At 40.4% G+C, this 27294-nt stretch overlaps 1 protein-coding gene across 1 annotated transcript in view; it reads right to left on the reverse strand.

Moving 5' to 3' along the window:
* MRPS9 (mitochondrial ribosomal protein S9) overlaps positions 1-24432 on the reverse strand; it is a 64242-nt gene extending 39810 nt beyond the window's left edge. The window contains exons 1-2 of the mRNA XM_049856733.1: positions 24253-24432; positions 16317-16496 (exon numbers count right to left, since the gene is read on the reverse strand). Of these exons, the coding sequence (XP_049712690.1) occupies positions 16317-16496; positions 24253-24387 (315 nt within the window). The 5' untranslated portion in view covers positions 24388-24432. The remainder of the gene's footprint in view (positions 1-16316; positions 16497-24252) is intronic.
* Positions 24433-27294: the final 2862 nt, after the last annotated feature.

Here is a 27294-nt window from a genome sequence, read left to right on the forward strand (position 1 = left end):
TCCATATTTTGTCTTATTATAGCCGTAAGAATATTTTTCAAGTACCAATTCTAGTGATTCTGATTCGTAAGTATATCAACTTCACCTGATTGTTGTGAGGACTAAATAAGATATTTGTAAAAGAAGCACACACAGCAGGCAGTCAATAAATGTTAACTTCATAGACATTATCAGTTGGTATAAAACACCACCCCCCGTTATCTGAAGACTTGTAAAACAGCCCTGCATTCACTAGCTCTATTCCAGAAAGCAGCACCAGCTAAGCAGCTAGCCCAAGATCCCACTGAAATAAATGGCAGAAGTAGCACTTACACCTTCGGAAATTTAGTTTAAAATGTGCTCTTCTTTGCCTATCCCAGGTAACCAACGTGGCTCTCTCAGCAAACAGATTTTCCTCTTCTTGGATACTAGGAATACTCACCTATGGAGTAGTAAAATTAGGAAAATAACCCAAATGTCCTTAAAGAAAAAGAAATCAACCATTTATCTTCATAAATTTTATTCAACAAATATTTACCCCACCTACTATGTTCCAGGTACTCTACTAGTTAGAAAGATGAGTAAGATATGGCTTCTTCTAGCAGTAGAGACAGATGCATGAGTAACCTCAAACACAGGGGCTGTGGCAGTATTATACCTGCAATAAGATGGTACAATAAAACAACACACACAGGTCCTAGACAGAAACACAGGTAGGCCACGCTGAGGGCACAAAGGCGAGTGGACAGGTACTTTTATTCAGTGATGCTTTTCATCTGGCTCTTAATAGATGACTGTGAAGAGCCAGCCACTTTCTTAACAAGTGTCTTTGCATATTGTTTTCCCTGCCTGGAATACCCATTGCTCTCTTTCTCCACTTAACACTTTCCTATTTGTCTTTCAAGGCCTTGATCAAATGTAACCTCACACACGAAGCCTCCTCTGACTCCCCTGGGCCCCTCTTTGTTTATACCTCTCTTACAGCACTTTCCCTGCCTTACTGCGGCTCTCCTACCTCATTCAAACAAAACGGGACGACTTCTTTCAAGACCCATACCATCTGGCTGGTTTATTCTCTCCTCATCCTTGTCCCTCCTGTCTTCCTTCCAAACTACTACCCAGTAATCACAAAGCACTGATGCTCACGTTCTTTTTTCCTTTTCATACCAATTGCTGCTATATTTGTGGGTACCATCCAGGCCAGAAAATAACTCTTAATTCCCCCTCACATTCCCATTCTCAGAAGCACCCACCTACTTTCAGAAATACCCCTATCCTTTCCCCCACTGATTTCAATCTGGCTTCTACCATAATTCCTAGTCTGCAATTGCTTTCTCAGGAGTTACTGAAACAAACATTCTCTACACTTCTAAATTTCAATTTACTCTTTTACAGTATTTGTGAACTGTTTTCAAGACCAATTCTGCAGGTATCTGGGATTGTTTCAATGAGAGACACCATAAAAACAAAACTGCAGACAGATGTTACCAGTTCCAAAGCATTCTCTTTCTTCAAAATAAAACAAGGCAAAAAATACAAATTCTTATTTAGGGGGAGAATGAAGAAACAATCCTCTAGCCCACACTGTTCAATAGAAACTTCCTGTCATGATGGAAATATTCTATAGTCTGTGCTGTCCAGTAAGATTGCTGGGGGCCCGTGTGGCTGCAGTATACTTGACATATGGCTAGTGCAACTGAGGACCTAAACTTTTAATTTTATTTAATTTTAATCTAAAAAACCACACATAGCTCTAGCCTGTTGTAACCAAAGTCTTTGCTCAATATAAAAAAACCAAACCTGTTGCTGATGAGTTAGTCCCAACTCATGGTGACCTACAGGACAGAGCAGAAATGCCCCATGGGGTTTCCAAGCAGCAACTGGTAGATTCAAACTGCCGACCTTTTGGTTAGCAGCCATAGCAATACAGCACCACACTAAAGCAAATCTGTCTTGGAAGAAGTACAACCAGAATGCTCCTTGGAACCAAGGATAGTGAGACTACGTCTCACATACTTTGGACATGTTAACAGAAGGGATCAGTCCCTTGAAGACATCATGCTTGGTGGAGGGTCAGTGAAAAAGAAAATGACCCTTGATGAGATGGGCTGTCACAGTGGCTGCAACAATGGGCTCAAGCATAGCAACAATTGTGAGGATGGTGCAGGACCAGGTGGTGTTTTGTTCTGCTGTGCATAGGGTCGCTAGGAGTCAGAACCAAGACGACAGCACCTAACAACAGCAGCTAAAGCTACTGAGTTGTATTTCAGCAAGGTTTTAAAACTTCATTAACCTGTTATAAAATGAAAGTTCCTAAAACGGGTGGGGAGTAGGGGAGGGAGCAGTGGCTTCTTTCTCTCCCAAATCTGTTCCTGGTCGTGATGCCACTACTGGAAACTGTACACAGTTGTACAGCATCAAAAAATACCCGCTGCGGTTCACTGTCTCACCACTAGTCATCAATCTCACCAGCACTATCTTGCTGAAATTACTGCTGTGTCTTGTCATTGGCAGCTCTGCCTCAGTTATGACAGCAAGCTGATCCCACATAATATCTATAGTGGGAGAAGATCCACACGGGGAGCACAGCGGTATTCTAGCTTGCTTCCCCTCAGATGGCCTTCCCACCCTACAAGCCCCAATGGTAAGATACAGCCTTCCTTGACCAGGATTATTGCTACTGTTATGTGGTGCTGAATTGATTCCAACTCACAACAACCCTACAGGACAGAGCTGAACTGCCCTATAGGGTTCCCTAGGCTATAATCTTTACCGGAGCAGACTACCAGGTCATTTCTCCCACAGAGTAGCTGGTTGGTTTAAACCACTGACCTTTCAGTTAGCAGCCAAGCTCTTAACCATTGTGCCACCTGGGCTCCTCTGACCAGGATTAAAAAAAAAAAAAACGACCAGGATTACATAGCCCCAAATCAAAGCCTGGCTAGGAAAAACTAGCACTGCCAGTGGCAGGCACACCCTACTATTTAGTCTGTCCCGCTCCTAATCTGGTCTATTAGGGACACTGTGACTTGACTTTTATTTTAGTAGAAAGGCATTTGCTCAATCCCTTCCAGACATGATACATAACTCTCCATCTCTACCCTTATCCCCTTGGCTTCCTCAGTGATTTTCTCTCAAGCCTTCTCTAAGCTCCCGTCACAGATGGTAGACAACTTCATTCATCCTCTTTAAACTTGAAAGCTTCTGCCTCATACTGGGAAAACGCTAAACATCAGAAGCTAAAGTCTTCCAGGGGCTGATCTCCTGAATTCTTGGGAATTTCCAAAATATACAACACCTAGACCAATTTTCCAATTCAACACAAGGCATTAAGCTTAGTGTATAAAAACCACTGAGAGGAGACAGTCTTTTGGACAAGCCAGGTTTTCTCTGTTTCCCCTGCTGGCAGCTCTAGATCTCAGAACAAAACCACCACGCCTAGTAAAGCCTGATATTTGATAAGAGGGTTAAAAAGGTACAATTCTGGGCTAACCACCCCCTTCCCTCAGGAAGTCACGAAGACATAATGCAGTAGGCTGTTAGCAGGGTTAAAAAATACAGTAAAACCTGTAGAAGTCGGAAGCTGTGTAAGGCAGAAACCTGTTGGAGAAGGAAAACTCACTGGGTGTTTATCAACCAGGATTCTTAATAGACAGTGATGGAAAAGTGGAAACCACCCTGTCAAAGGTGGAAAACTTGCAAGACCGGGAGAAACAAGGCAGTCCCGTCAAGTTCTGCCTTTCACAGGTTTCACTGTACAATTAGCCACATATGCTAGGGATATAAAAATAGCTGGGAGAGGGATTTTTCTGTCTTTTCAGGTATGGTGTTAATGGGTAGCACAAGTAGTATTAAGCTTACAGCCTACCTAAGTAGACCTACCTGGCCAGGAGACCGGCAGTAGGCAGGTTCCTGTTGTATCCCTCACCCATGAAACCAGGAAGGGGGCTTGTGTCCAAGAGCTCTTTATATCTACTGGGGCAGTTTCCAAAAGCCAGGGGGGATTGGGAGGTCCTGTAATTGTTCCATTTAAGTCCCTCACCCACGACACAAAGTGGGGTATGCGTGGAAGAATCGTCTTCGTAATGTGGACAGCCTTTGAGCCAGGGGAATGCTCGCCTGTTGTATGCTGTCCACTTATTGAACTGCTTTCCATTTTGTGCCAATGTGTGTTCAGGCTCTGATCAGGAGGGGGTGATGTCTACGGAGCAATCCAGATTAGTTTTTAGTTCCCCTTTTTTAATGGCCTCCTGGCTGTCTAGAAATCAAGAATCACTGGTGAGAACCACGCAGATTTGGCGCAGCCATTCAGAGTCTGACAGAGCTGATGCATCCCAATTTCGGCATGTTCTCTTACACTCACACAAGGATAGTATCGCAAATTTAAAAAAAAACTCCACTGCCGTCCCCTACATTCCGACTCATTGCGACCCCCTGGGGATTTCCAAGGCTGTAAATCCCTATGGAAGCAGACTGCCAAGTCTTTTTCCTGTGAAGCTGCTGGCGAATTCAAACAGCTGAACTTTCAGTTAGTCAATCGCTTTAATCACTGCACTACCAGGGCCCCTAGTATTTCAAATACAATAATTATAATAAAGAATAAGTAACAAAAATGGTTGGGGAAAAGACGAGCCATTTCACATAAAACTTTAAATTACACCAAAGATTTGGTTGGGAAAGGTTCAGAGTTACAACTAGAAATGAGAAATAGAAGGCAGAGAAAATGTTAAAATACCTTTTTTTTTTTTAAAGTAGCTTTTCTGGTATATTATTTAGAAATATCTATATTAGCATGATAAAGAATGCAAAATTTAAATATTACTATAGGTGAGATTAAGTCAACCAGAAAACCACTGAAGGTGGTGAGTGAAATACCTGGTTATCTGTTAATTTTAATGTATCTATTAATTGTTAAGGTTTTTTGATTCCCTGTTTTGTGTATGGCACCTACCAGGCAGTACAGAAAAAGTTCCAGCAGCAAGTGACCTAGGCCCTCAAGTATCTTAAAATTAGAGGACAACTGGCATTTCACATTTGAATTGTGGTTTGGCCCACTTGGACAAAGTTCATCAACCTTGACAAAATTAACAAAAATTTCATCATTATCTGAAATAAGTTCTTTTTTCACTTTTAAACAGCCTACATGGAAACTTATTATTTAAATTAAGAAAAAAGCCAACCCTTCAAAAAAAAAAAAAAAAAAACCATGTATGCATATCAGTTGGGACTCAATTACTGATTCTTCAAGAAGCTTGAAAACAATATAGCTAGCCCATGTCTTTTGTTTGCTTTAGGCTTAGTATCTGTGTTTCAAGATGTCTTTCCTCAGGTTAAGAACCAGACTGTGAACATGGCCTGTAGTGAACACACTGGTATTCAAACATCATCAACATCCATGCATCTATATCTGAGACAGATACAAACTCATTGCTCAGTGCCTTACTCTCTTAAGGTTGTTGATACTGCCATGTCAAAAATGATCATTATAATACCTGTTTTCAGATAACGCCCAAAATTCAGAAGTAGGAGAGAATATGTAACAGGGCTCATGTCTTTCTAAATTCTAAATATTCCCACTTGGATGTGATCCTTTTTCTCCCCTCTACTTCTCCACCTCTTCCCCCTTCCATTACCAGCTTCGCCACTTGCTGTGTTGGCCTTTGGTCAATATCAAACCCTCAAGATGTCACTTTCGTCACGTATGTATGCAATAAAGGAGTTGGCCTAGATGATTTTTATAAGCTTACTTTACCATAGTTCTAAGGCTTAGTCCCCAAGAAACAAATCTGGCTTTTCTGTTTATGTATTTGTTAAAGAAGGCCTTTTGGCGTGTCTCAGCCATTAGTATATGAGTGTTTCTTTGAATATGCTAAATTAAAGGAAGGTAGGGAGAATTTCTAACATTAGGAAAGATGTGTGTACATACACACGCACATATACATACTGCTAGTATTCTCCTACATAGTGAAAATAAAATGTGCAATACCAAAACCAAACCAAACAAATAATAACAGACTTATGGTGTTTAAGCTTCATGAAAGCTTTAAACCAAATATCTATTGGTGACTGCAGAAGTTATTTATCTCTCCTCCTTGTCCTTGAGAAATAAACATGCATCACCTGACTCTTCTAATACCCCACCCCCACTGAAATTATTAGTTAGGGGTTCACAATTTATAGGGGACACAGAGAACACTCACATCTCTAGTGTGGAAATATAAAATCGTAAATGCTTTGATCTTTCAGGTTTAAACCCACTCAGAAGAAAACCTGAGTCACAGGAATATAAAACAAAGCACATTTTCCTATATTAAGTTCTAGCTTAAAATTTCCTATATCAAGTTTCAGAACTCATATGGAATTCAACTAGGCAAAGTTCTTGGGTGTTTTAAACTAATATCACATTTAAAAAAAATCAAATATGGTTCCAAGGCTTGTTGATCATACACACACACACACACAACTGCTTCTAAAAAAGGTAAAGCATACATTTAATGAAAAGCACAGAAGCCTTTAGAAATTTAGGAAACTACAGCAGGCCTCCAAAGCTTACCCTAAATCCAAAACAAAAATTGCTGGCCAAAAAAGAAAGTGAACAACAAAAAAAATTAACTAAATGAAGTTATGGGGTAAAATGATCCTCTTAATAAATATGCTTCTGATATTTTAAGGCTTTAACTGGAGTATTGGTAATTCCACGGTTCTCCGAAGTGACGGCAAGGCATTTAACTATATTCTTAGGCTTAAATCAAGTCGTGTATAAAAGGATTGCAGACTCAACCCAGGAGAAGCACTGGGTCAGGAATGCAATCTCTATTAATTAGGTATCCCAGCTGGGCAGTGGGTTCGCAGCTGTTAACTTGATCAATGACTTACCTAAATGTCATCTCTACTGATTCGCTTATAAATTACCAGCAAGTGAGACTAATGTACAGGTGCTAATTTATTTAAACTGTTCTCTACAGTTCTACATTGCTTTATAAACTGCATCTGGCACCTAATGTTAGCTGTCAGTTGTACTTAGACATGCCTGTCCTAACGACTCTGTTCATTAGAAGTGAGCACAAATTATGAAATATTGTGAAAAATGATACATCAAATGGAATGGGCACAGCAAATCAATTAGAGAAACTTCATACAGCATATTCACACTTAGGAGAATAAAACATTCTGGTTTCAGAATGAGGTCTACAAGACCAATTAAAAAGTAATTGGTAGACTTCAGCAGTATTATATATCAATTTGCTGGCTTTCTTCCTGAAATCCTGCAGTAAGGTAAAACTTTACTTTTAATTCCCAAAGACATTAGTGAATGTGAGTGTAATTGTGAATTCATAATATTTAATGTAACTGAAATGTTTCTAACGTCATAATTGACACCTGCCTAAAACAAAAAGGAAAATATAAACATAGAAAATACCCAGCAGTGGTCTCTGCCTTTTTTGTGTGTTTACGGCATGATTTCAAAGGAATTTTTGATGGCACATGTGAAAGGATTAAAAGACTTAAAAATACTAAACAGATTGGCAATATCTGTAACCCAGTTATCTACTCCGGCACAAAAAGGTGTCACAACGTCTACAAAATTTCCGCAGGCATTGATCACAGGGTTCACCTGGCCATCTTTTAGCCTTGGTATCACTAACTGGGAAACCCTGGTGGCACAGCGGTTAAGTGCTACAGCTGCTAACCAAAGGGTCGGCAGTTCAAATCCACCAGGTGCTCCTTGGAAACTCTATGGGGCAATTCTACTCTATCCTATAGGGTCGCTATGAGTCGGAATCAACTCAATGGCACTGGGTTTGGTTTTTTGGTTTATCACTAACTGAGGAAAACTTTTTCTGCCCTGCCTAGGTTAGACACTCAGAGGGTTAGTTCTTAATAGTTTCCAGTCACATAGAATCTTCTTTTGATCACAATGTAACTGCTTCACACTGACTAACACAACCCATTCAAGCTCAGTGTTTCAGCTGAGGGAGCTTTCATAATCATAATGTATATTGTTACAAAAATATACCAAAAATACTTTTCACACATTAATCAGTGCTTTGCAGTCACCTGTGAGGGGTTTGCAGCACAGAAGTTGTGAACCATAGCATTAAGGTTTATTTTAAAAATATTTATAAACTTATTAAACAGAAAAGACAGAAAAATACATAAAGTCTGACAATTCTGCTAGATCTAAAAAGTTTATCTTTACAATATAAATTAAAGAAGGCACAGTTTGCAATTAGCATGTATTTAAAATATTTTCAGTGCAACACTTTATACACTACTGATTGTTAGAAGCAACCTGTTTTTTTCTCCTGTTAAATCTTTCAAGGATCACCAGTAGCACCACGGTAGTTTGGTAAACATGAGCAATAGGTAGTTTATTTATTGTCAACATAATTAGGCAAAAAAAAAATTGAAATGGAGAAAATCTATACTTGCCCCTGACTAATTTCTTTTTAATTAATTTGCTATTTCTTCACCTACTAATTCTTTCATATAAATTTAATGAACAGATTGGGAATTATATATAGCAAAGTAATTTTGAAAAAAAAAATCCAATTTCTATGAGATATGTAATACTATAGCCTTAATAATAGTAACAGACCTGCTAAATAATGTAATATAAAGATAAATATCAACAGCGGCAAGACTTCATTACTCACAAAACTTCACCCGTCGTATTTTTTTTTCCTTAAACCAACCCACATCTATACTCTTTTAAAAAGCCTTATTAATGAAGCAAACATTAGCAATATGACATCAGCTAAATACAATTTTTACATATAAATTTCTACTCCAGCTCAATCCTCTGATTAAACTGTAAACCTAGAAATCAAGGAAAAAGACCCATGAAGAGATGACATAGATGACATGAATTCATGGGTTTTACTTAGCAGGAAGGGCATATAGGTCCTCATTCAGCATCCAGTGGCTTTCAGTTTTAATTCACATGCCTAACAAGTTTAGTTATGTTAGCAGATCAGAAGGCAGGTGAGAGCTGCTGGAGGTGGACACACAGATATTAAGACATCTTGACAGGAAAGGAGATGACAAGAATCAGTGCAGCCAGACCATTTAGTACAGGGACAAACATGTATTATAAGCCACATAGTCAGAGGGATATCACAGTTAAATAACCACACCAGAAATCAAAATCTGAAAGCACTGTAAGGTTAAATTTTACTCACTATTTATAGGTGTGGAAACCCTGATGGCATACTGGTTCAGTGCTACGGCTGCTAACCAAGAGGTCAGCAGTTCAAATCTGCCAGGCACTCCTAGGAAACTCTACGGGGCAGTTCTACTCTGTCCTACACAGTCGCCATGAGTTGGAATCAACGCCGATGGCAGTGGTTTATTTATAAGGTTGGTGTCATGGATTGAATTCTGTTCCCCCAAAAATATGTGTCAACTTGGTCAGGCCCTGATTCCCAGTATTGTATGGTTGTCCTCCACTTTGTGATTGTAATTTCATGTTGAGAGGATTAGGGTGGGATTGTAACACCACCCTTACTCAGGTCACCTCCCTGATCCAACGTAAAGAGTTTTCCTGGGGTATGGCCTGCTCCACCTTTTAGCTCTCAAGAGATAAAAGAAAAGAGAAGTAGGCAGAACTGGGGACCTCATACCACCAAGAAAGCAGTGCCAGGTGCAGAGCGCGTCCTTTCAACCCGGGGTTCCTGTGCAAAGAAGCTCCTAGTCCGGAGAAAGACTGATGAGAAGGCCGACAGAGAGACGAAGTCTTCCCCTGGAGCTGACACCCTAACTTTGGACTTTCAGCCTGCTTTACTGTGAGAAAATAAACTTCTCTTTGTTAAAACCATCCACTTGTGGTACTTCTGTTATAGCAGCACTAGATGACTAAGACAGTTGGGAAAACTGTAACTTATTTTTCAAAGTGTTACAAAAAATTAATCTTTGAAAGTGTGGAAAGAAAAGACTTTGGATTCAAAAAGATCTTGTACAGCCTTGGTTTTCTCAAGAGTAAAATAAAGATAATTCCTACCCTATAGGTTTTTATAAAGATTAAACACACTAATACATATCAGGCTCCTAGGTACTTCCCTACACATACACAGAAGGTTTCCAGTAAGCAGTAATTAAAAGTTTCCTTTATCTAGAAAAATCAGTTTTATGGGATATCTAATTTCCTGATATTAAATGACAGAAAAATAACTATACCAAGTTTTTAATCATTGTATTTAAATCTATATATGTAAGAAAAAGCATTATAATTTCTAAGTATATAACAGCAATCACAATATTCTTCCAAAAGTTATTTGGAAGCTAAAAATATTTTCTTGATTTTGATTGTCAAATTATGTATTTTTATCTTCAGAAATAACTAAGAAATTTTGTCAGTATGGAAATGCTAAATATGACTTATCAGCTGTATTATCTTTCTTCCAGTTTCCATAAACAGCCAACCCCCTTTCAAAACTAATAGTTCCAAAACATAAACAAAAGCAGGAACAGTAATGGGTACACCATCTTCATGTGGTGGTAACAGCCGTCACTGCCCCCTTTTCTTCTCCATCTCCTCATATGCCAAAGGGGGGTCCGCTAAATTTAATAAAATCCCAAAGAGTTCATTGATAGGAAACGGGAGACTCAGTAAAGCAGCTCAATCACTTGCAGGAAGTCCAACACAGCAGAACTACATCTTCGGTGTCGAGGAGAATGTTAACTGGCTTCCCTACAAGCTGTTAGATAGCAAGCTAGGTGAGACAAACTTTCCACCTAGGAGACCTAATGCAATCTCCAGTGTAAATTAACCAACAATAAATCAATGTACTCAACAGTATTTCAGGTTATTTATCCCAACATTCAGGTGGCATGGAAGATTTATATGACAAAGGCAATGAGAGAACTAGTGAATGATTCAAGTTATGGTAGATTTTATTTATTACTAAGAGGAATGAAAACACATCACATGACCTCATCTTACACTCCTTAGTTACATTCTGGGGTAGGCAGCAGGTATCATTTTTATTTTAGAGATGAGAAAATTGAATGACAGAGTGTGACTTAACTCAAAATTATGCTGGTTTGTGACACTGCAAGGAATCTCCTAAACCCAGGTCTTTCCACAACGTAACTTAAACTATAATGAATTTATCAAAAAAAAAAAATCAATTTAATAACAAATTCTACATGTTCAGCATCTGTATTCCTCCTAACACAGGTAATTCAGCTTCCTCTTAGATTTTATCTGTTTTAAGTAAGCAACTGGATTTTTTCCACATTATTTTATGATTTTGATACATTACTGCCTAAATGTAACAGAGATTATTATTAAGCTCTATTTGTTCAATGTCACAAAATGATATTAAATCACTTTCCCCACATGTATATACAAATACGTAGTTCTGAAAGTACAAGACTGTCACTTACATTCACAGTGCTGTGAAACACCTCCTCTCTGGAAAAATTCTGTATTTTGAGAACTAAAGTTAAATATACTGTTTAAATTTTTAAAGATATTTTAATGCAGAGAAAATTTTAAATTGTAAAATTTTTGCTTAAATACATTTCATAGATGGTTTCAGCTAAACTTATTTCAGCAATTGGATAAGCAGTATGGAAAAGCTGGTTTCTAAAATATATAAAATAACTAATGGTTTAATCTGAATACAATGGCACCAACTTATCTATGTGAAAATTCTCTTGTGAGCCTAGACTTTTAACTAGGTAGCTGAATTAAATTATAGAGCATGCCTACTCTGTATAAATTCTATCCTCATGAAATTAACTTTAATCATCCCAAACTAATATCCTGATTAAAGACCCAAGCAATGAACTAACCACTCCAAATAACATAATTCGTTTCTAATACATCTGTCTTGTGAACATACTTCAGAGAGAATTACAAAACTGTTGAATGATTCTATTTCTCTCAGTAAGCTAAATATACCCTAGTTACATCCAAAAACGTAGTTAAGAACTGCTCAGAAATGCCTTAGTGAACTCAGCTGGTCAACAGGATCCTCCTGCTGCTGAGACCAGTTACGCAGAGACACACAGGCCCCAAGAAGACAGGAAGGACCATGTCTAAAAGCAAAGATGAATAAAAAAAACTACCCACAAAGAAAAGCCCAGGTCCGGATGGTTTTGTTGGTGAATTCTACCAAATATTTGAAGAAGAGTAATACGAACCCTTCACAAACTCTCCCCCCAAAACTCGACGCGGAGGTAACATTTCCCAACTCATTGTATGAGACCTGTATTACCCTGATACCAGAATCAGAAAATATATATATATATTTATGTATATATAAGTACTGGATACAGACCAGTATCAATTATAAATACAAATGCAAAAATCCTCTTCAAAATGTTAGCAAGTTGACTCCAGAAACACATAAAAAGGATTCTATGTCCCAGGATTGCAAGGCTGACTCAACATGAGCATCAGTGAATGTACTACACCATATCAATAAGATAAAGGACAAAAACTACACAATCATCTCAGTAGAAGCAGAAAAAGCAATTAAAAAAACCTAGTACTCCCTCCCTCATGATAAAAACACTCAACAAACTAGGAATAGAAAGCAACTTCCTGACAGAGGGCACGTATGAGTGGCTAGCATCACACTCAACGGTGAAAGACTGAATTCTCTGTTACAAAGCTAAACATTGTCTTACCATACAACCCAGTGATCATGCTTCTAGGCATTTACCCAAATGAGATGGAATTGCATGTTCACGCAAAAGCCTGCACACAGACGTTTCTGTCAACTTTATTTATAACTGCCAAAAACTAGAATCAACCAAGGTGTCCCTCAACAAACTGTGGTGCATCAATATAACGGAATATTATTCAGCAGGGAAAAAAAAAGAGCTATTAAGTCATGAAAAGACACAGAGGAACCTTAAATGCGTATTTCTAGGTGAAAGAAGTCGGTAGGAAAAGGCTACATAATGTATGACTCCAGGACTACACAACAATCTGAAGAAGGGAAAAACTATAGCATATAGATCAGTGGGTGTCGGGGTTCCAGGGGGAGACAGAGAGGCAGGATAAATAGGTGGAGCATGGGGAATTTTTAGGGCAGTGAAACTATTCTGTATGATACTGTAATGGAGGACACATGACATTATACATTTGTCAGAACTCACACTACTGTTCGATGCAGAGAATGAACCCTAATGTAAACTACAGACTCTAGTTACTAATAGTGCATCAACCTTAGATTATCAATTTTAACAATACACCACGGACTGTCAAAAGAACAAACAAATCTGTCTTGGAAGAAGTACAGCCAGGATGCTCCTTAGAAGTGAGGACGGTGAGACTTTGTCTCACACACTCTGGACGTGTTGTCAGGAGGGACCAGTCACTGGAGGACATGATGCTTGGTAAAGCAGAGTGTCGGCAAGAGAGGAAGGCCCTCAATGAGATGGATGACACAGTGGCTGCAACAATGGGCTCAAGTCTAGCAATGATCACGACGACGGGGCAGGACTGGGCAGTGTTCCGTTCTGTTGTACACGTGGTCATTAGGATTCAGAAGCAACTCGATGGCACGTAACAACGACGACAGGTGCAAACAACTAAATGTCCATCAACTGATGAATGAACAAAGAAAATGTGGTCCACAGATAAAAGATCACTCAGCAGTAAAGTGGGATAAAGTACCGATCCACGCTACAACACGGAAGGACCTTGAAAACATTACGCTAGATTAAAGAAGCCAGTCACAATAGACCATATATTATATGATTCCATTATAGAAAATGCTTAGAATAGGCAATCTATAGAGGCTGAAAGTGCATTAGTGGTTGCCTAGGCCTGGGGAGCAGCACGCAGGAGGGAAAGGGGGGCTTCAGAAGTGACTGCTAAAGGGTATGTTAGGGACTGAACTGTGTCCCCCCAAAACATGTGTTGAATTCCTGGCCCTTGTACCTGTGGATGGGATCTTGTTGGAAACAGGATTTTTTTTTTATGTTAACAAGGTCATAGCATTGTAGGGTGGGTCCTAAACCTAATCACTTCTGAGTTATAAAAAAATCAGAATAGACACAGATACAATACACACAGAAGACAGACGCCATGTGAGGATGGTCTATAAGTTCAGGAACACCAAGGAACCAAGGAACTCTCAGAACTATTGACAAGGAAGGAACAGACATGGCCAAGGTCCTGATTTGGACTCTTAGGTACAGAATTGTGAGAAAATAAATTTCTGTTTCTTAAAGCCACCACTTTTGACATTTGTGCTGTAGAAGCACTAGGTAACTAAGACACGGTACTAGGTTTCTTTCTGGGATGATGAAAATATTCTAAAGTTGATCGCCATGATGGTTGTACAATTCTGTGAAAAGATTAAAAACCAGCGAAGTGTACACTTTAAATGGGTGCACTGTAGAGTATACAAATTATATCTCAATAAAGCTATTACAAAAAGAAAAAGAAGCTGTCTCAGGAGAGAAGACTAGGGGAGCAGACATTATACTTGTATTTGGAAAAGAAAAAAACTGTAGTATGACTGTGCCAAGATGCTTCCTATGCTCTCTATCTTTCTAAAGCACACATTATAAAATGGGGAGGGAGAAAGTCTTCTTCTGCAAGTCTTCTTAAAAAAAAAAATCCAGCGTTTTGAGTATGCAGAATCTAGTTCTGTGCATCTAGCTAAATATGATGTATTCTGGATATTGCCAGGTATCTATTACCTATGAAATGAGGCAAATATGAAGAAAGAAAGAACAATAGGTTCAAAGTTTAAAGTCTTAGAACTTTTTCTTTTTTCCATACTTACATAATTAAACATGATGCTTAGAAAGCACAGTACAGAACATACATTTAAGCCAGTAACATATGTTTTAGATTTTGACTATCAAGATGCACATATCATAGGTTATATGTGTACTGCACCACTATATGCCTGGCAGCACAATCACTTTCTATACAAGAGACATGAGATACACGTGTTGTATGTGGGAAGCTGTCGTGTTTGCTACATCCAGTTACGTCCACTATGTCCCATTCTCCAATTGGGATTTCTGAACTCTACTTTATAACCTTGTGGGACCACAGACATACATGCGGTTGTATGCTGCCTGAACCGATATTATGTGGTAAAAAAAAAACTATAAAACCAAAAAAAAAAAAAAAAACAAACCTGTTGCCATCGAGTAGATTCCAACTCATGGCAACCATATACGACAGAGTAGAAATGCTCCAAAGAGTTTCCAAGGAGCACCTGGTAGATTAGAACTGCAGACCTTTTGGTTAGCAGCTGTAACTCTTAACCACTACGCCATATTTTTACACAAATAACACACATTATACGTTTCTGCCAACCACGCAACTCTATCGCGTGTTATTTTCCTAGGCACATTATGCGTGTTATATGTGTGGGTGAGTTATTTGCGTGGGTACATTACTTGTGGAAAATACAGTAGTTTTCTTAACATCCCCATATTATCGTAAGATTCAAAAACAGGTCAGCAGCCATGAAGGCCATACCCCCATATTACCAACACCTAAAAGGTTATTCTGGTAGAGTCCAAAATGTTGATCTGGGGTCTTGAAGAATACTTCAGTAATATTTACAAATATTTAGGAAAGGTATACAAAAAGATATCTTGAAAAAGGACTTAAACTAAAATGCATAAAATCATGATATTATTAAAATCATACAAAAATGTTAAATCTATATGGAGACATTATTCTTCAGTTAAACATAAAATAACACAGGATGTTATATCTTATCTTTTTTAAAAATTAGAAGACACTTCAAAGCTTATTGTTAAATTAAAACTCCTTCACCAGCTACCTTGGGAGATCTAGTAAAAAAGTACCGCTGAGTGTTACTACACTTACCAAGTGTAATTCAAGAGTAGAACAGGTACAGACATTCCCAAATCACTCAGAACGTGCTCTCGCTCTGAAAATTCAAATATACACTAAAGTGGACTGAAACACTAGGCCAAGGTTTACTTATGGGATATCCTATAAAAGTGACTAAATGTCCGTTACCATCTGTTTTATCATTTCGCACGGAAGCTGAGTCTAAGACTACAGAACAGGATAAACGTCTCTGAGTAGTACATAAGCATGTATAGTGGCTCCTAGGACCATAACTCAAGGAAAGTATCTATTTCTAGCTAAATTCTACAATTTACTACATTGTATCATTTTTTCTTTATCATGGTTCAAGTAAGACTAGCATCTCTCTTACAAACCACGGTTCCAAGTGACAATGTATAGTGGCACTTTTCCTCATTCTGACAGTTTGATTAAAATCTACATGGGAATAAGAGGCTCATGTTGAAGAAAAGTGCTTTCAATATCTAAAACTCTGCAGTAATTACTTTTCTAACAGAGCGACCATACTCACATCAATGTCCTCTTGGGTGAAAGTTTCTGGATCTTCTCCCATCATGTTGGCTAAATGTCTCTTTCCTATGTTGAACTCTTCAATCTGCTTTTTAATGAAATCCACTGTGTACTTTTCCGGTCTTGAGGCTGCAACATTTTTCTTTGTTTTTACAACTGTGAGGTGTTTTAGCCTTAATATCTAAAAGAAAATATAAATGGAAAAAAAAGATTTTAATTGAACAGCTACCTTGTAGGCCATCTTCTCTAACTGAACCAGAATATTCAAACAGTTGTCTTTTTTAATGGTGGCACTCAGTGTACAGAAGTCCGGAAACAAGGTAAAAAAAAGTCCTGCTAAGTTGTTACAACTTGTCTTCTGCTCAAACGCTTTCTTAAACGCCTGTGCTCATCAAGTATTTTAAACTATTAGCATTCCAACACATTAAAAACAAAAACACCTGTAAGCGACAGGCCACCTCCTCATCTGCTATAAAAGGTGTCTAGGTGGCACAAAGGGCTGTACACAACCACTAAAGGTTGGCAGTTCAAACCCACCCAGCTGCTCTGCAGAAAAAAGGCCTGGTAATTTGCTTCCATAAAGATTACACCAAGAAAGCTGTATGGAGCAGTTCCACGCTGTAACAAATGGGGTCGCTATGCGTCGGAATCGACTCCACAGCAAGTGGTCTGGCTGTTTCGGCTGCACCCGCTACGGAAGTTCGCATCTGATACTGACCGGTGAGTGCAAGTAAGCTGTGACGTTGGACACACACGGAATTCAGAGTAAAATGATACTCCTTTAAAGAAGAGGCAAACGCACATGCAAACATACAGTACAAGAAGCAGCAGACATTACTGAGTAAACGGGCAGGTACATGGGAACAGTACCCTTAGCCTGTGGGTATTAACCTTGTTTTAGGATACAGACACGGCCTATCTTGAAATGCCTTACAATAACAGGTTTAGCTTAGCTTTAGACTTTAGACCATGGTCCTTATATTAAACAGATATGAGCAAGAAATTTCTTCACTAAACATTAAGAACATTTCTTATTATTGATTTGGTTCAACAGGCTAACTCTAGAAACGAGAATATTCACATACTTTTAAAATATCAGTAATTATATCACACTTGCTGCTGCTGGTCCTTTTATGTTGTGGCACCGGAAGTCCACCCCTCCCCCTGCCCGAGGCAGTAATATTTCACCTGGTGTTCCTGCCTTTGTGCAACTCCCTCCGCTTGAGTGCAGGCTGGACCTAAAGACTTGCTTCTGATGCACAGAATACAAAGAGATGAGATGCCACTTCCAAGATTAGGTTACCAAAAGACTGTCCTCCATCTTGCTCAGGCTCTCTTGCTCATTATGGAAGCCAGCTGCCATGTTGTCAGCGGCCCTATAGAGAGGTCGTCCATGTCAAGAACTGAGCGAGGGCTCCAGCTAACAGCCATCAAGGAACTGCGGCCCTCAGTCCAATAACTGGCAAAGAACTGAATCCTGCTAACCACAACAGTGACCTAGGAAGAGAATCCTCCAATTCAGTCTTGGAATGAATTGTTTGTGGCCTACTGAGAGGGAATTGGTCAGTTTGTTGCCCCCCGCTGGGAGGGGCCTGCCTTGAAACTTTCCAGGAGCTGTGTACAGATATGCACCCAACCCCACAGAGGTTAGGCGGACAGAAAGAAGCAAGAAGAGAAGCCGCAGGAAGAAACAGAAGACAGACAGACAGCAGCAGAAACAGAGAGAGAGAAGGCAAGGAACCTCATAAAAGAGCTGTAACACTGGTCAAGGTCAAGGATTGTAAGACTGAAGATGCCAAGAGGCCCTGAAGAGGCCCAGCTGCAGAGCTAGCAGCTACAGGCCCAAAAGGGGCCCGGGCAAGAGCCTGTGGCAACAGATGGCAGGGCCAAGAGGAGCCTGTCCTGAGAGGACCAGGAGGAGTCTGTCCTGATGGGGCTGGGAGAAGCCTATCCTCCAGGGGCCAAGAAGAGCTGAGAGAGCTGTCCTGCAATGAAGAAGGCAGACTTTGCCTCCATGCTTCCTGATCCTGATTCCTGAGTTGTAGCCTATTGATCCTGATCCCGAGATGTACCTGTTCCTTAATAAGCAACTTAGTGGTCTGTGAGTTCTATGTGGTCACTGCAACAGATTACCAAACCCAGAAGGGAAGTAGAAAGTGCCGTGGGAGGGGAGACTGGCGTCAGAACTGGGAAAAAGGTTAAAGAGTGGAGGTATGTCTGGCCGCCGACTCACAGAGATCACCCTTGGCCTGATCTTGATTCTCATTATTCCCATGAAGTTTGCCAGGTTTTGATGATACTACTACTACTACTTGCATTTTATAGGATCCAATAAAGCAAAATAGGAATTCCAGGGCACTTAAGTGTGTCCATGAGGAACATGTACATAGATCAAGATGCAGTTGTTCAGACAGAACAAGGGGATACTGATTGGTTTAAAGTCAGGAAAGGTGTGCGTCAGGGTTGTATTCTTTCACCATACCTATTCAGTCTGCATGCTGAGCAAGTAATCTGAGAAGCTGGACTATATGAAGAACGGAGCATCAGGACTGGTGGAAGACTCATTAACAACCTGTGTTATGCAGATGACACAACCTTGCTTGCAGAAAGTGAAGAGGACTTGAAGCACTTACTAATGAAGATCAAAGACCATAGCCTTCAGTATGGATTACACCTCAACGTTAAGAAAACGAAAATTCTCACAACTGGACCAATAAGCCACATTATGGTAAATGGAGAAAAGACTGAAGTTGTGAAGGATTTCATTTTACTTGGATCCACAATCAACAGCCATGGAAGGAGCAGTCAAGAATCAAAGGACACATTGCATTGGGCAAATCTGCTGCAAAGGACCTCTTCAAAGTGTTGAAGAGCAAAGATGTCACCTTAAAGACTAAGGTAAGCCTGACCCAAGCCATGGTATTTTCAATCGCATCATATGCATGTGAAAGCTGGACAATGAATAAGGAAGACCGAAGAAGAATTGACAGCTTTGAACTGTGGTGTTGGCGAAGAACATCGAATATACCGTGGACTGCCAAAAGAACAAACAAATCTGTCTTAGAAGAAGTACAGCCAGAGTGCTCCTTAGAGGCATGGACGGCAAGACTGCATCTTACCTACTTTGGACATGTTGTCAGGAGGGATCAGTCCCTGGAGAAGGACATCACGCTTGGCAGAGTACAGGGTCAGCGGGAAAGAGGAAGGCCCTCAACGAGATGGACTGACACAGTGGCTACAACAATGAGCTCAAGCATAACGACTGTAAGGATGGTTCAGGACCGGGCAGTGTTTCGTTCTGTGGTACGAAGGGTCGCTATGAGTCAGAACCGACTCGATGGCACCTAACAACACTAAAGCTGCACGTTGATTCCTGACCCACGGAAGCTGTGAGTTACTGAACGTCTGCTGTCTTAAGCTGTTATGTTTTGGGATAATTTGTTTTACAGCAATAGACAACTAATACATTCATCATCCTAATCACAACAATGGAGTATGGAAGTTTGTTTATCTTGTTTTATAAAGAAAAGAGAGGTGGACACGATGGTAGTATCTATCAAGCTGTCTATGCATAAGAAATCTGTAAATTGTTACATAAAGAAAACACAAATTTTAATGTAGAGGTATTTCCCATAATTAAAACAAGGAGAAGAATACTACATTCTATTCTTAAAAAGAAGCCCTGGTGGTACGGTGGTTAAGAGCTCAGACTGCTAACCGAAAAGGTCAGCAGTTCGAATCTTTAAAAAAAGAAGATACAACTTCAAAGACAGCGCCTTATTCTACCTAGTATAGGATATTATACCTTCCAGGAGCTCATAAGATCAGAGATAAAAGGAGCAGATACTTAAAACAGATAGGTGTTTCCAATGAAATTACCCCAAAAGGCAAGGGCTAAGCCACCAAATGTCATTAATCTTTCTTTTGTGGCAGGGCAGCCCAAACGAAAATTCATATCAACCCCATAAAAACTTAAGAGTTTAAGCACTAACAAAGTGCTTAGCAAAAATCATTTTGGAGAAAATAAAAATGAAGCAGGTATCCTACTTATATTTCATAGCAATATTTTTCAAATAGAAATTGCTCTACTGCTTTTTGTTGATTATAAAGATCATAAACATTACAGAAAGCTAAATTAGCATTCCTACAGTAAGTTACATTTATAGAGAATTTTAGAATTCATAGGTAACCGTTGTAGTATACCATGAAAGGGTACTGCCAACTGCCTGCTTATAATGCCAATACTATTTTATGTGTGACAAAAAAAAAAAAATTTAAGTATCTTAGCATAGCAAAATAGACCATAATCTGGCCTCTGCCAACTTCCCAACTCCATCTTTCACCATTCTCTCACTAAAACCCTAGGCTACAACCAATTATTTATTGTTGCCCAAAGCCACTATTGCTCTGTACATCTCTGCACCTTTGTGTACCTATCACATTTCCCTAGAACAGAGTACTTCTCTTTTTTCATATAACTAATTGCTCTTAGAAGCTTGACTTCACTTCACTGTCACCTCTTCTAGGAAGCTGGCCGTGACCACTACGCTACCCCCTACAACTCCAGTCTAAACTAGCTATTGCAATTCTGTACTCTTCAGTGTGCTGTTGTCGTTAGCTGCTGCTGAGTTGGGCCCTGACTCGGCTCCTGACTCACGGCGACCTCATGCACGACGGAATGAAATGCTGCCTGGTCATGCGCCATCCCCATGATCAGATACAGATCCGTCAGTTGTGATCCACAGGGTTTTCACTGGCTTACTTTCAGAAATCTCTACTATATACTATATCTGTGATATTCATGGGCTTATATGCTGAAAAGTTTGGCCATTCACAAGTAATATTCCCTCCTCTGCCCTAAAATTGGGACACAGATATTTGTAATTGTATTGAGCATTAATTTAAACATGCATACCACGAGATTGGTATGTAGGAAGAATAATCTTTTAGAGAGGAAGCCCAACTGAGCGCCGAGGAGTCACAGCTCAACAAACTTCTTTTTCCTTGCATCAGTATTTTTTAAACTTTTTTGACCGTGGCTCACAACAATATCTACTGTTTATATCATCACTTTGTACAGACTTACACATATAAAATACAAAAACACTCTGTATGAGACGCACTTTTATTCTGTTCTCCCCTTTCCCTTCTTTGATGTTGTCTGTAACCTCTAAACAGACTATGACCCAGATTTGAATAAAATAGGCGTGGTGTTTTAATCACTCTAATGAAGTGATTAAAAATGTCATGGTTTTATGACACATAAGTCCTCAAGAGAAATATAACTACTAATGTTGGAGAGAGAGGTGATAAGAAAAATTAATATTTAAGAATGACAAACTCTGTGCCAGGAAAAAAAAAAAAACCCTTTATAAATGTCTTTAGCCACCTATATGGCATCATTAAGGGTCTGAAGGAATCAGTGAAGTCTTAGTTACATCTTAACTATACTCCTTGTGGCAAAACATATGCTGTTGGTGGTACTCTTGAATTCGGGGATCCCCTAGTCTCAGATTATCCTGTGAGAGTGCCAAGGATGGATAATGTCTAGTGATTGTTCACTTGACAATCGTCTACTTCACTGCCTAAGGTAAAGTGCTCAGTAACAGTGTGCCATATCAGGAAAAAAGAGAGGAAAAAAAAAAAAAGGTTTTTTCAAGATCAGTCAAGAACAAAATCATTTTCCACCTATTTACTGTCAAAAAAAAAAAAAAAAAGGCGATACTACCTAATGCTGGTAATAAAAGGGGCTAATAAAAGGGGCACTCTCCTACATCAGTGATGGAATGGGAATCGCTACAGACTTTTTGGAAAGCTTTATGGCAACATCTATTAACACTTAAGATGCATGCATCCTTTGCACCAATAACCTCACAACTGGAGCTCTCTCCCACAGAAATAAAAGCATCAGTACCTAAGACCTATAAAAGGATGTTTACGTCAGCACTTTACTGTAGGCAAGATAGGGAAACAAAGCAAACGTCTATCAATTCTTACATCAACTTTAATACACCCATACAGCAGAACAGTGCACAGCAGTTAAAAAAAAAGTTTTAGACACATACTTATGAGTCCAACGGCAACTAACAACAACAGGTGACTACTGCTCTTGCTATCTGATCCCTTGCTCTTCGTGTAACCGTATCTTTAAATTGATAGAATTTATATCTAGTCAGATTAGATAGACTGGGGGTTTCTACTATATACTGTAAATAAGAAAATAAAAAAGTAGAAAAGAATCCAATATGGCCCCATATTTTTAAAAAAGTATGAATAGGCACATACATTTATATATGATTACAAGAACACGGAGAATGACATAGAAGGATATGTATTAAGTCAGGGGTGGGGAGAAGAGAAACAAAGTTAGCCAAAAAAATCCCCCCCCCACACACACGCACATTAAGCATCAACAAAAACATTCTGTATACTATAGTAGCTTTAATAGATAAATATGTGTATACAATGGAGAGATACTCAAAGAGATGCATGGAAAAATAATCAGACTTCCAGGATATTTACCCATTAAGAATTGTATTCATGAAAAATGCTGCACTGACACTGTTACCTATACTTAAAAAAAAAAAAAAGCATTAAGCACACACACACAAAAATGATAAATGACTGGATGGTCGACTTAGGTTAAATTATTTTAAAAAAAGAGAAAAATACAGTATTCTTTTCCAATATAATTTTTAGAGCATAGAGTTACCTGACTTCTCTGCAATATGTGGTACTGTATCAGTCTCCTCCCTTGAAGCACTCTTCTCGTTTTCTATGACACCACACTGTCTGGTTTCCCCCCTATTTCTCTAGCAACTCATTGTCCATCTCTTGGAGGCTCTTTTTCCTTGTCTTGTTTCTCCTTCAGGGTTCTGTCCCACCGCCTATTCTTCATTCCATACACCCGCCCCAAAACAAAAACCAAACCAAACAAGTTGTCATCGAGTAGACTCCGACTCACAGCGACCCTACACGACAGAGTGGAGCTGTCCCACTGGGTTTCCAAGGAGCGGCTAGTGCATTCGAACTGCTGACCTCTTGGTTAGCAGCCGAGGTCTTAACCACTGTGCCACCAGTGCTCCAACACCCTCCCTAGGTGATCCAATTCATTTCCAAGGCCTCAATTGCCATTTACGATGTAAGAGCTTCTAAATCTCCAATCCGTTTTCTTCCTGAGCTGCCTATCTATGGGCCTACTGGGAATGTGAATATCCCACAGATGTCTAAACATAATATATCCCAAACTGAACTCATGTTCTTCCCTCTCAAGTCCTGTTCCTCCTTCTGAGTTCCCACATCAGAGAATGGCACTATCATCCCACCAGACGTGAAGCTGGAAACTTGCCTTCCCAGCACCAACGGGAGTAAGCGAAGTGCACAAGTTGTGGCCTCCAGCTCGCCACAAAGTTTAGGGAAACTCAAGAAAACAAAAACCGCACAGATGCAAGGCACTTTAAAAGTCGGTACCCTCACCACTGTTTGACTTTCTCCATACAGTCCTCTCCATCGCAGGAGGCTAGTTCCCACCCACAGCCTCTGCCGCGGTCTCCCGCAGGTACCCAGCAGCACCTCTCCTTCCCTCTGGTCCACGATGCACCCGCGAGGCTCAGGACTCAACACCACACGGAGGCACGGAATCCCCTTAGCCGGGCGGCCAAGTCGGGAAAGGGGTCGCTGCAATTCCGTCTGCACGCGAAAACCAGCCACGACCTCCCGAGTGGCCGCAGCAAGCCAATACCCACCGGCCCCCCAACCTCAGACCCTACAATCTACTAAATAGCTAAGACCCTAGGGTCCGCGTCTAAGGACACAGGAGATGCCGGGAGAAGGTGGTCGGCTCGCGGGGGGCTTAGTCCGTCCATTTCTCCCAATCCTCTCCGGCTCCGAATCCTAGCGCTACGGGGACCACTGCTTCCAGTTTCCCGAGGCCTTACCTGGGATCTGGTACCGGCCTGCAACTCAGCTGCCGCTGGTTTCCAGATGCCTTGCCCCTGGGCAAGAGTAACCCTACCTCCCAGAAAGAACCGGGAGGCGATTGCAGGACCACAGAACACACAGGGAGCCGCCATCTTGGCTGAGGGAGACCCGGGTCAGGGAGGGGCAAGGGGCGGAGCCTGAGGACTGCGCAGGCGCCGACTCTCCGGGCGCAGGAGGCGGCCCGAGGAAAAGCTGCCCGGATGTTTCGAGTAGGAGGCGTGTTTGCGTGCCGGCGGCTCGCCGCTGATTGGGTGCGCGGAGGGGCCAGCCCTTGGGGCGTGGCCGACTCCACCCCTGCCTGGGATCCGGTTCTGAAGGGATTGTGTTGCTGAGCACGTTGGGCACCTTAAAAAAAAAACCAGTGGGTGGGTGGGTTAGGGTGGCTATGAGTCGGAATCCGCTCAATGGCATCTGACAACAACAAGGAATTTAGTCACTTTCTAAGTCTTTTTTGGTACTGATATCTGAGAAACGGTTTTAATTCTCCGGAATCCAGATTTCTGGGGTCCACGGAGTTGAGGTGACCCACCCAGGCCATTTGCCCTTAGATGACCTTTTGAACCTTGAAGAAACTGATCTCTTAAAATTACCTTTTAGTTGAACAAAAATCAAACAGACCTGGAGCCATTGAGTTGTCCCTTTCGGACAGAGGGTTTCCAAGACTGTGATCTTTATGAAGCAGGCTACCACATCTTTCTCCAGTGGAGCAGCTGGTGGGTGTAAACCACCAGTCTTTCACTTAGCAGCAGAGCACTTAACCACTGTGCCAAGGTCTTGGTGATTAGTAAGGTCGTTTTTGCCTTAGACGCAGTGCTCTTCTGAAGAATTCAGTCAGTTTCGGGAAACAGAAACTCCAGGGCCAGACTGGAAGCTGTGTTTTGGGGTAAATTGTTATTGTAAAAACACTTTTCTGGCCCTGTTTCCGCGGCAGTATTGATAGGGTGGGGTATAAGAGTCTTCGGAGATTTTTCCAGACCAGATGTTCCCTGGTTCATGAACTGAAAAATAGTTAATAAGTTCATATACAAATTTAATATTGTGAACTTTTTATTTTTAATCCTTCCATGTGGCTGTTTAGCCAGTCCTTCCTTCTTATACCCACTGCTGCTCCCTGAGCCTTGGCGGGGTGGTTGCACCCCTGACAGCCTACCCTCACCTTCCTCTCCAGTCTTCACGATACTCCAACTTTCCCCACCCGTCTGGTCCTCGTTCATGCTCTAATAAGTGCCTGTCTGCCTTGCTAGCACGAATTTTCCTGTCCCCTAGCTTTCTACATGGAGGCCTTGTGGCACAGTGGTTAAAATCTTGGCTGTTAACCAAAAGATCTGCGGTTTGAATCCACCAGCCACTCCTTGGAGACGCTATGGGCCAGTTCTACTTTCTCTGATAGGGTTGCTATAAGATGGAATTGACTTGATGGCAACAGGTTCAATGGACCGTCCTACATTCTTCAGGGTCTGGTCCAAGATTTACTCTAGCAACTGCTAACCCACACCAGCTTCTATTTAGCTACCACAATGGCACTTATTTTTGTCCAGGCACTGGCTTTTACGTTGTTTCTTAACTACGGGATGCACAAGCTAAAGGGTAAACCACTAAGGATGCAATGCCTTTCCACTCCCCACAGTGTTAGTACTAAGCCTGACTTGAAATCTGATCAGAACTAAATATATTGCAGTTGAGTGGGGATGAGTGTGTCTTGCCTCCAGAGACTTGTGTGCTCCTGATAGTAACTCCTGGGGTGTATTCTATGAAACACACATTAAATGATATATTAAACCATTCTAAAAAGGTTTCTAAACATTTAGATTAGGCAGATCAGAAAAATTAAAACACATACAAAAAATCTGAGGTCACATAAAGTAGTCAAGCACATGTATGTCATCTACAGTCACCATCATTTCATAAAGCACAATATTTCAGCATCAAGAAGGTAGGAAGGACATAACCTCAGAATAAAGCACAATCCTTTCATTTAGTTTTATGAGGCTCTCTCTCTGTTTCTTTTTTTGTCATTTCCATGTAAACTAGTGAATCTGTCACCAGGAATGGCAGAGGTCCATGAACTAGCATCTGGGAATCAAGACTTAATAGTTCATTAAAACAGATGCCTCCAGCAGTTCTCAAACATTGTAAAATTTTAAAAAACAAAACAAACTTAACTGCGGCAATTTAAGCTAGTAGAAAACAGCCAGATAAGTATAGAAGCAGAATTTACATCACTTTTAAAAATCATTAATCCTGAGCAATAAGATTTAGCTAAATACTAAAGTTAGGGCTAGGAATTGTGGAGGTTCTTCTCTATTTTTTTTCTTCTGAAGTTCATTTTACAACCTTTTACCAGATTGCAATAAAGCAAAAATATTTCCCAACTCTAATGGCAACACTTGTACTCCTGCATTAAATTTCCTGTGTAACCCCTAGTTTTGGAAATAAATATACCGCTACAGGTTGATGTTAGGTATGTAATTCGGAGATGGAAGGAGAGACCGAAATCAGAAATGTCCTGATACGCATTTAAAACATGAAAGAAAACTCTATCAAACAGTCAAAGCTTAGATTCATTTCATATTTCTCTCTATTGAGCACCGATTATGCTGTGGGCATCAGGCATCCTGGGTGCCAGGAACATAAAGTCCCCAAAGTCCAATATGATGGAGTCACAATTAATCCAAGCGTTTAGTTCAAAAGTCACCTTGTAAAAGTCAGGAGAGTCAAGATTTGGCACTCACAACACCAAGGTTGTTGAGATAGGGGATAGAAACTGTTAGATGCTGCTGCTAGGAGGGTAGATTGGTAAGGACTCATGAAATCAACCATCTAGTTGACTACCAATCTATGATCCAATAAGATAAGTGCACCCTACAATTAATCAGTTCCGTCCCCAGGTATACACCAGTATCTGTTGCCAATGAGGCAATTCCATTCATGGCCATTCAATGTGTGTCAGAACTGTGCTCCAAAAGGCTTTCAATGGCTGATTTTTCGGAAGTAAATGG

The sequence above is a fragment of the Elephas maximus genome, chromosome 17 (genome assembly GCF_024166365.1).
Source record: "Elephas maximus indicus isolate mEleMax1 chromosome 17, mEleMax1 primary haplotype, whole genome shotgun sequence".
NCBI classification, from domain to species: Eukaryota; Metazoa; Chordata; class Mammalia; order Proboscidea; family Elephantidae; genus Elephas; species Elephas maximus.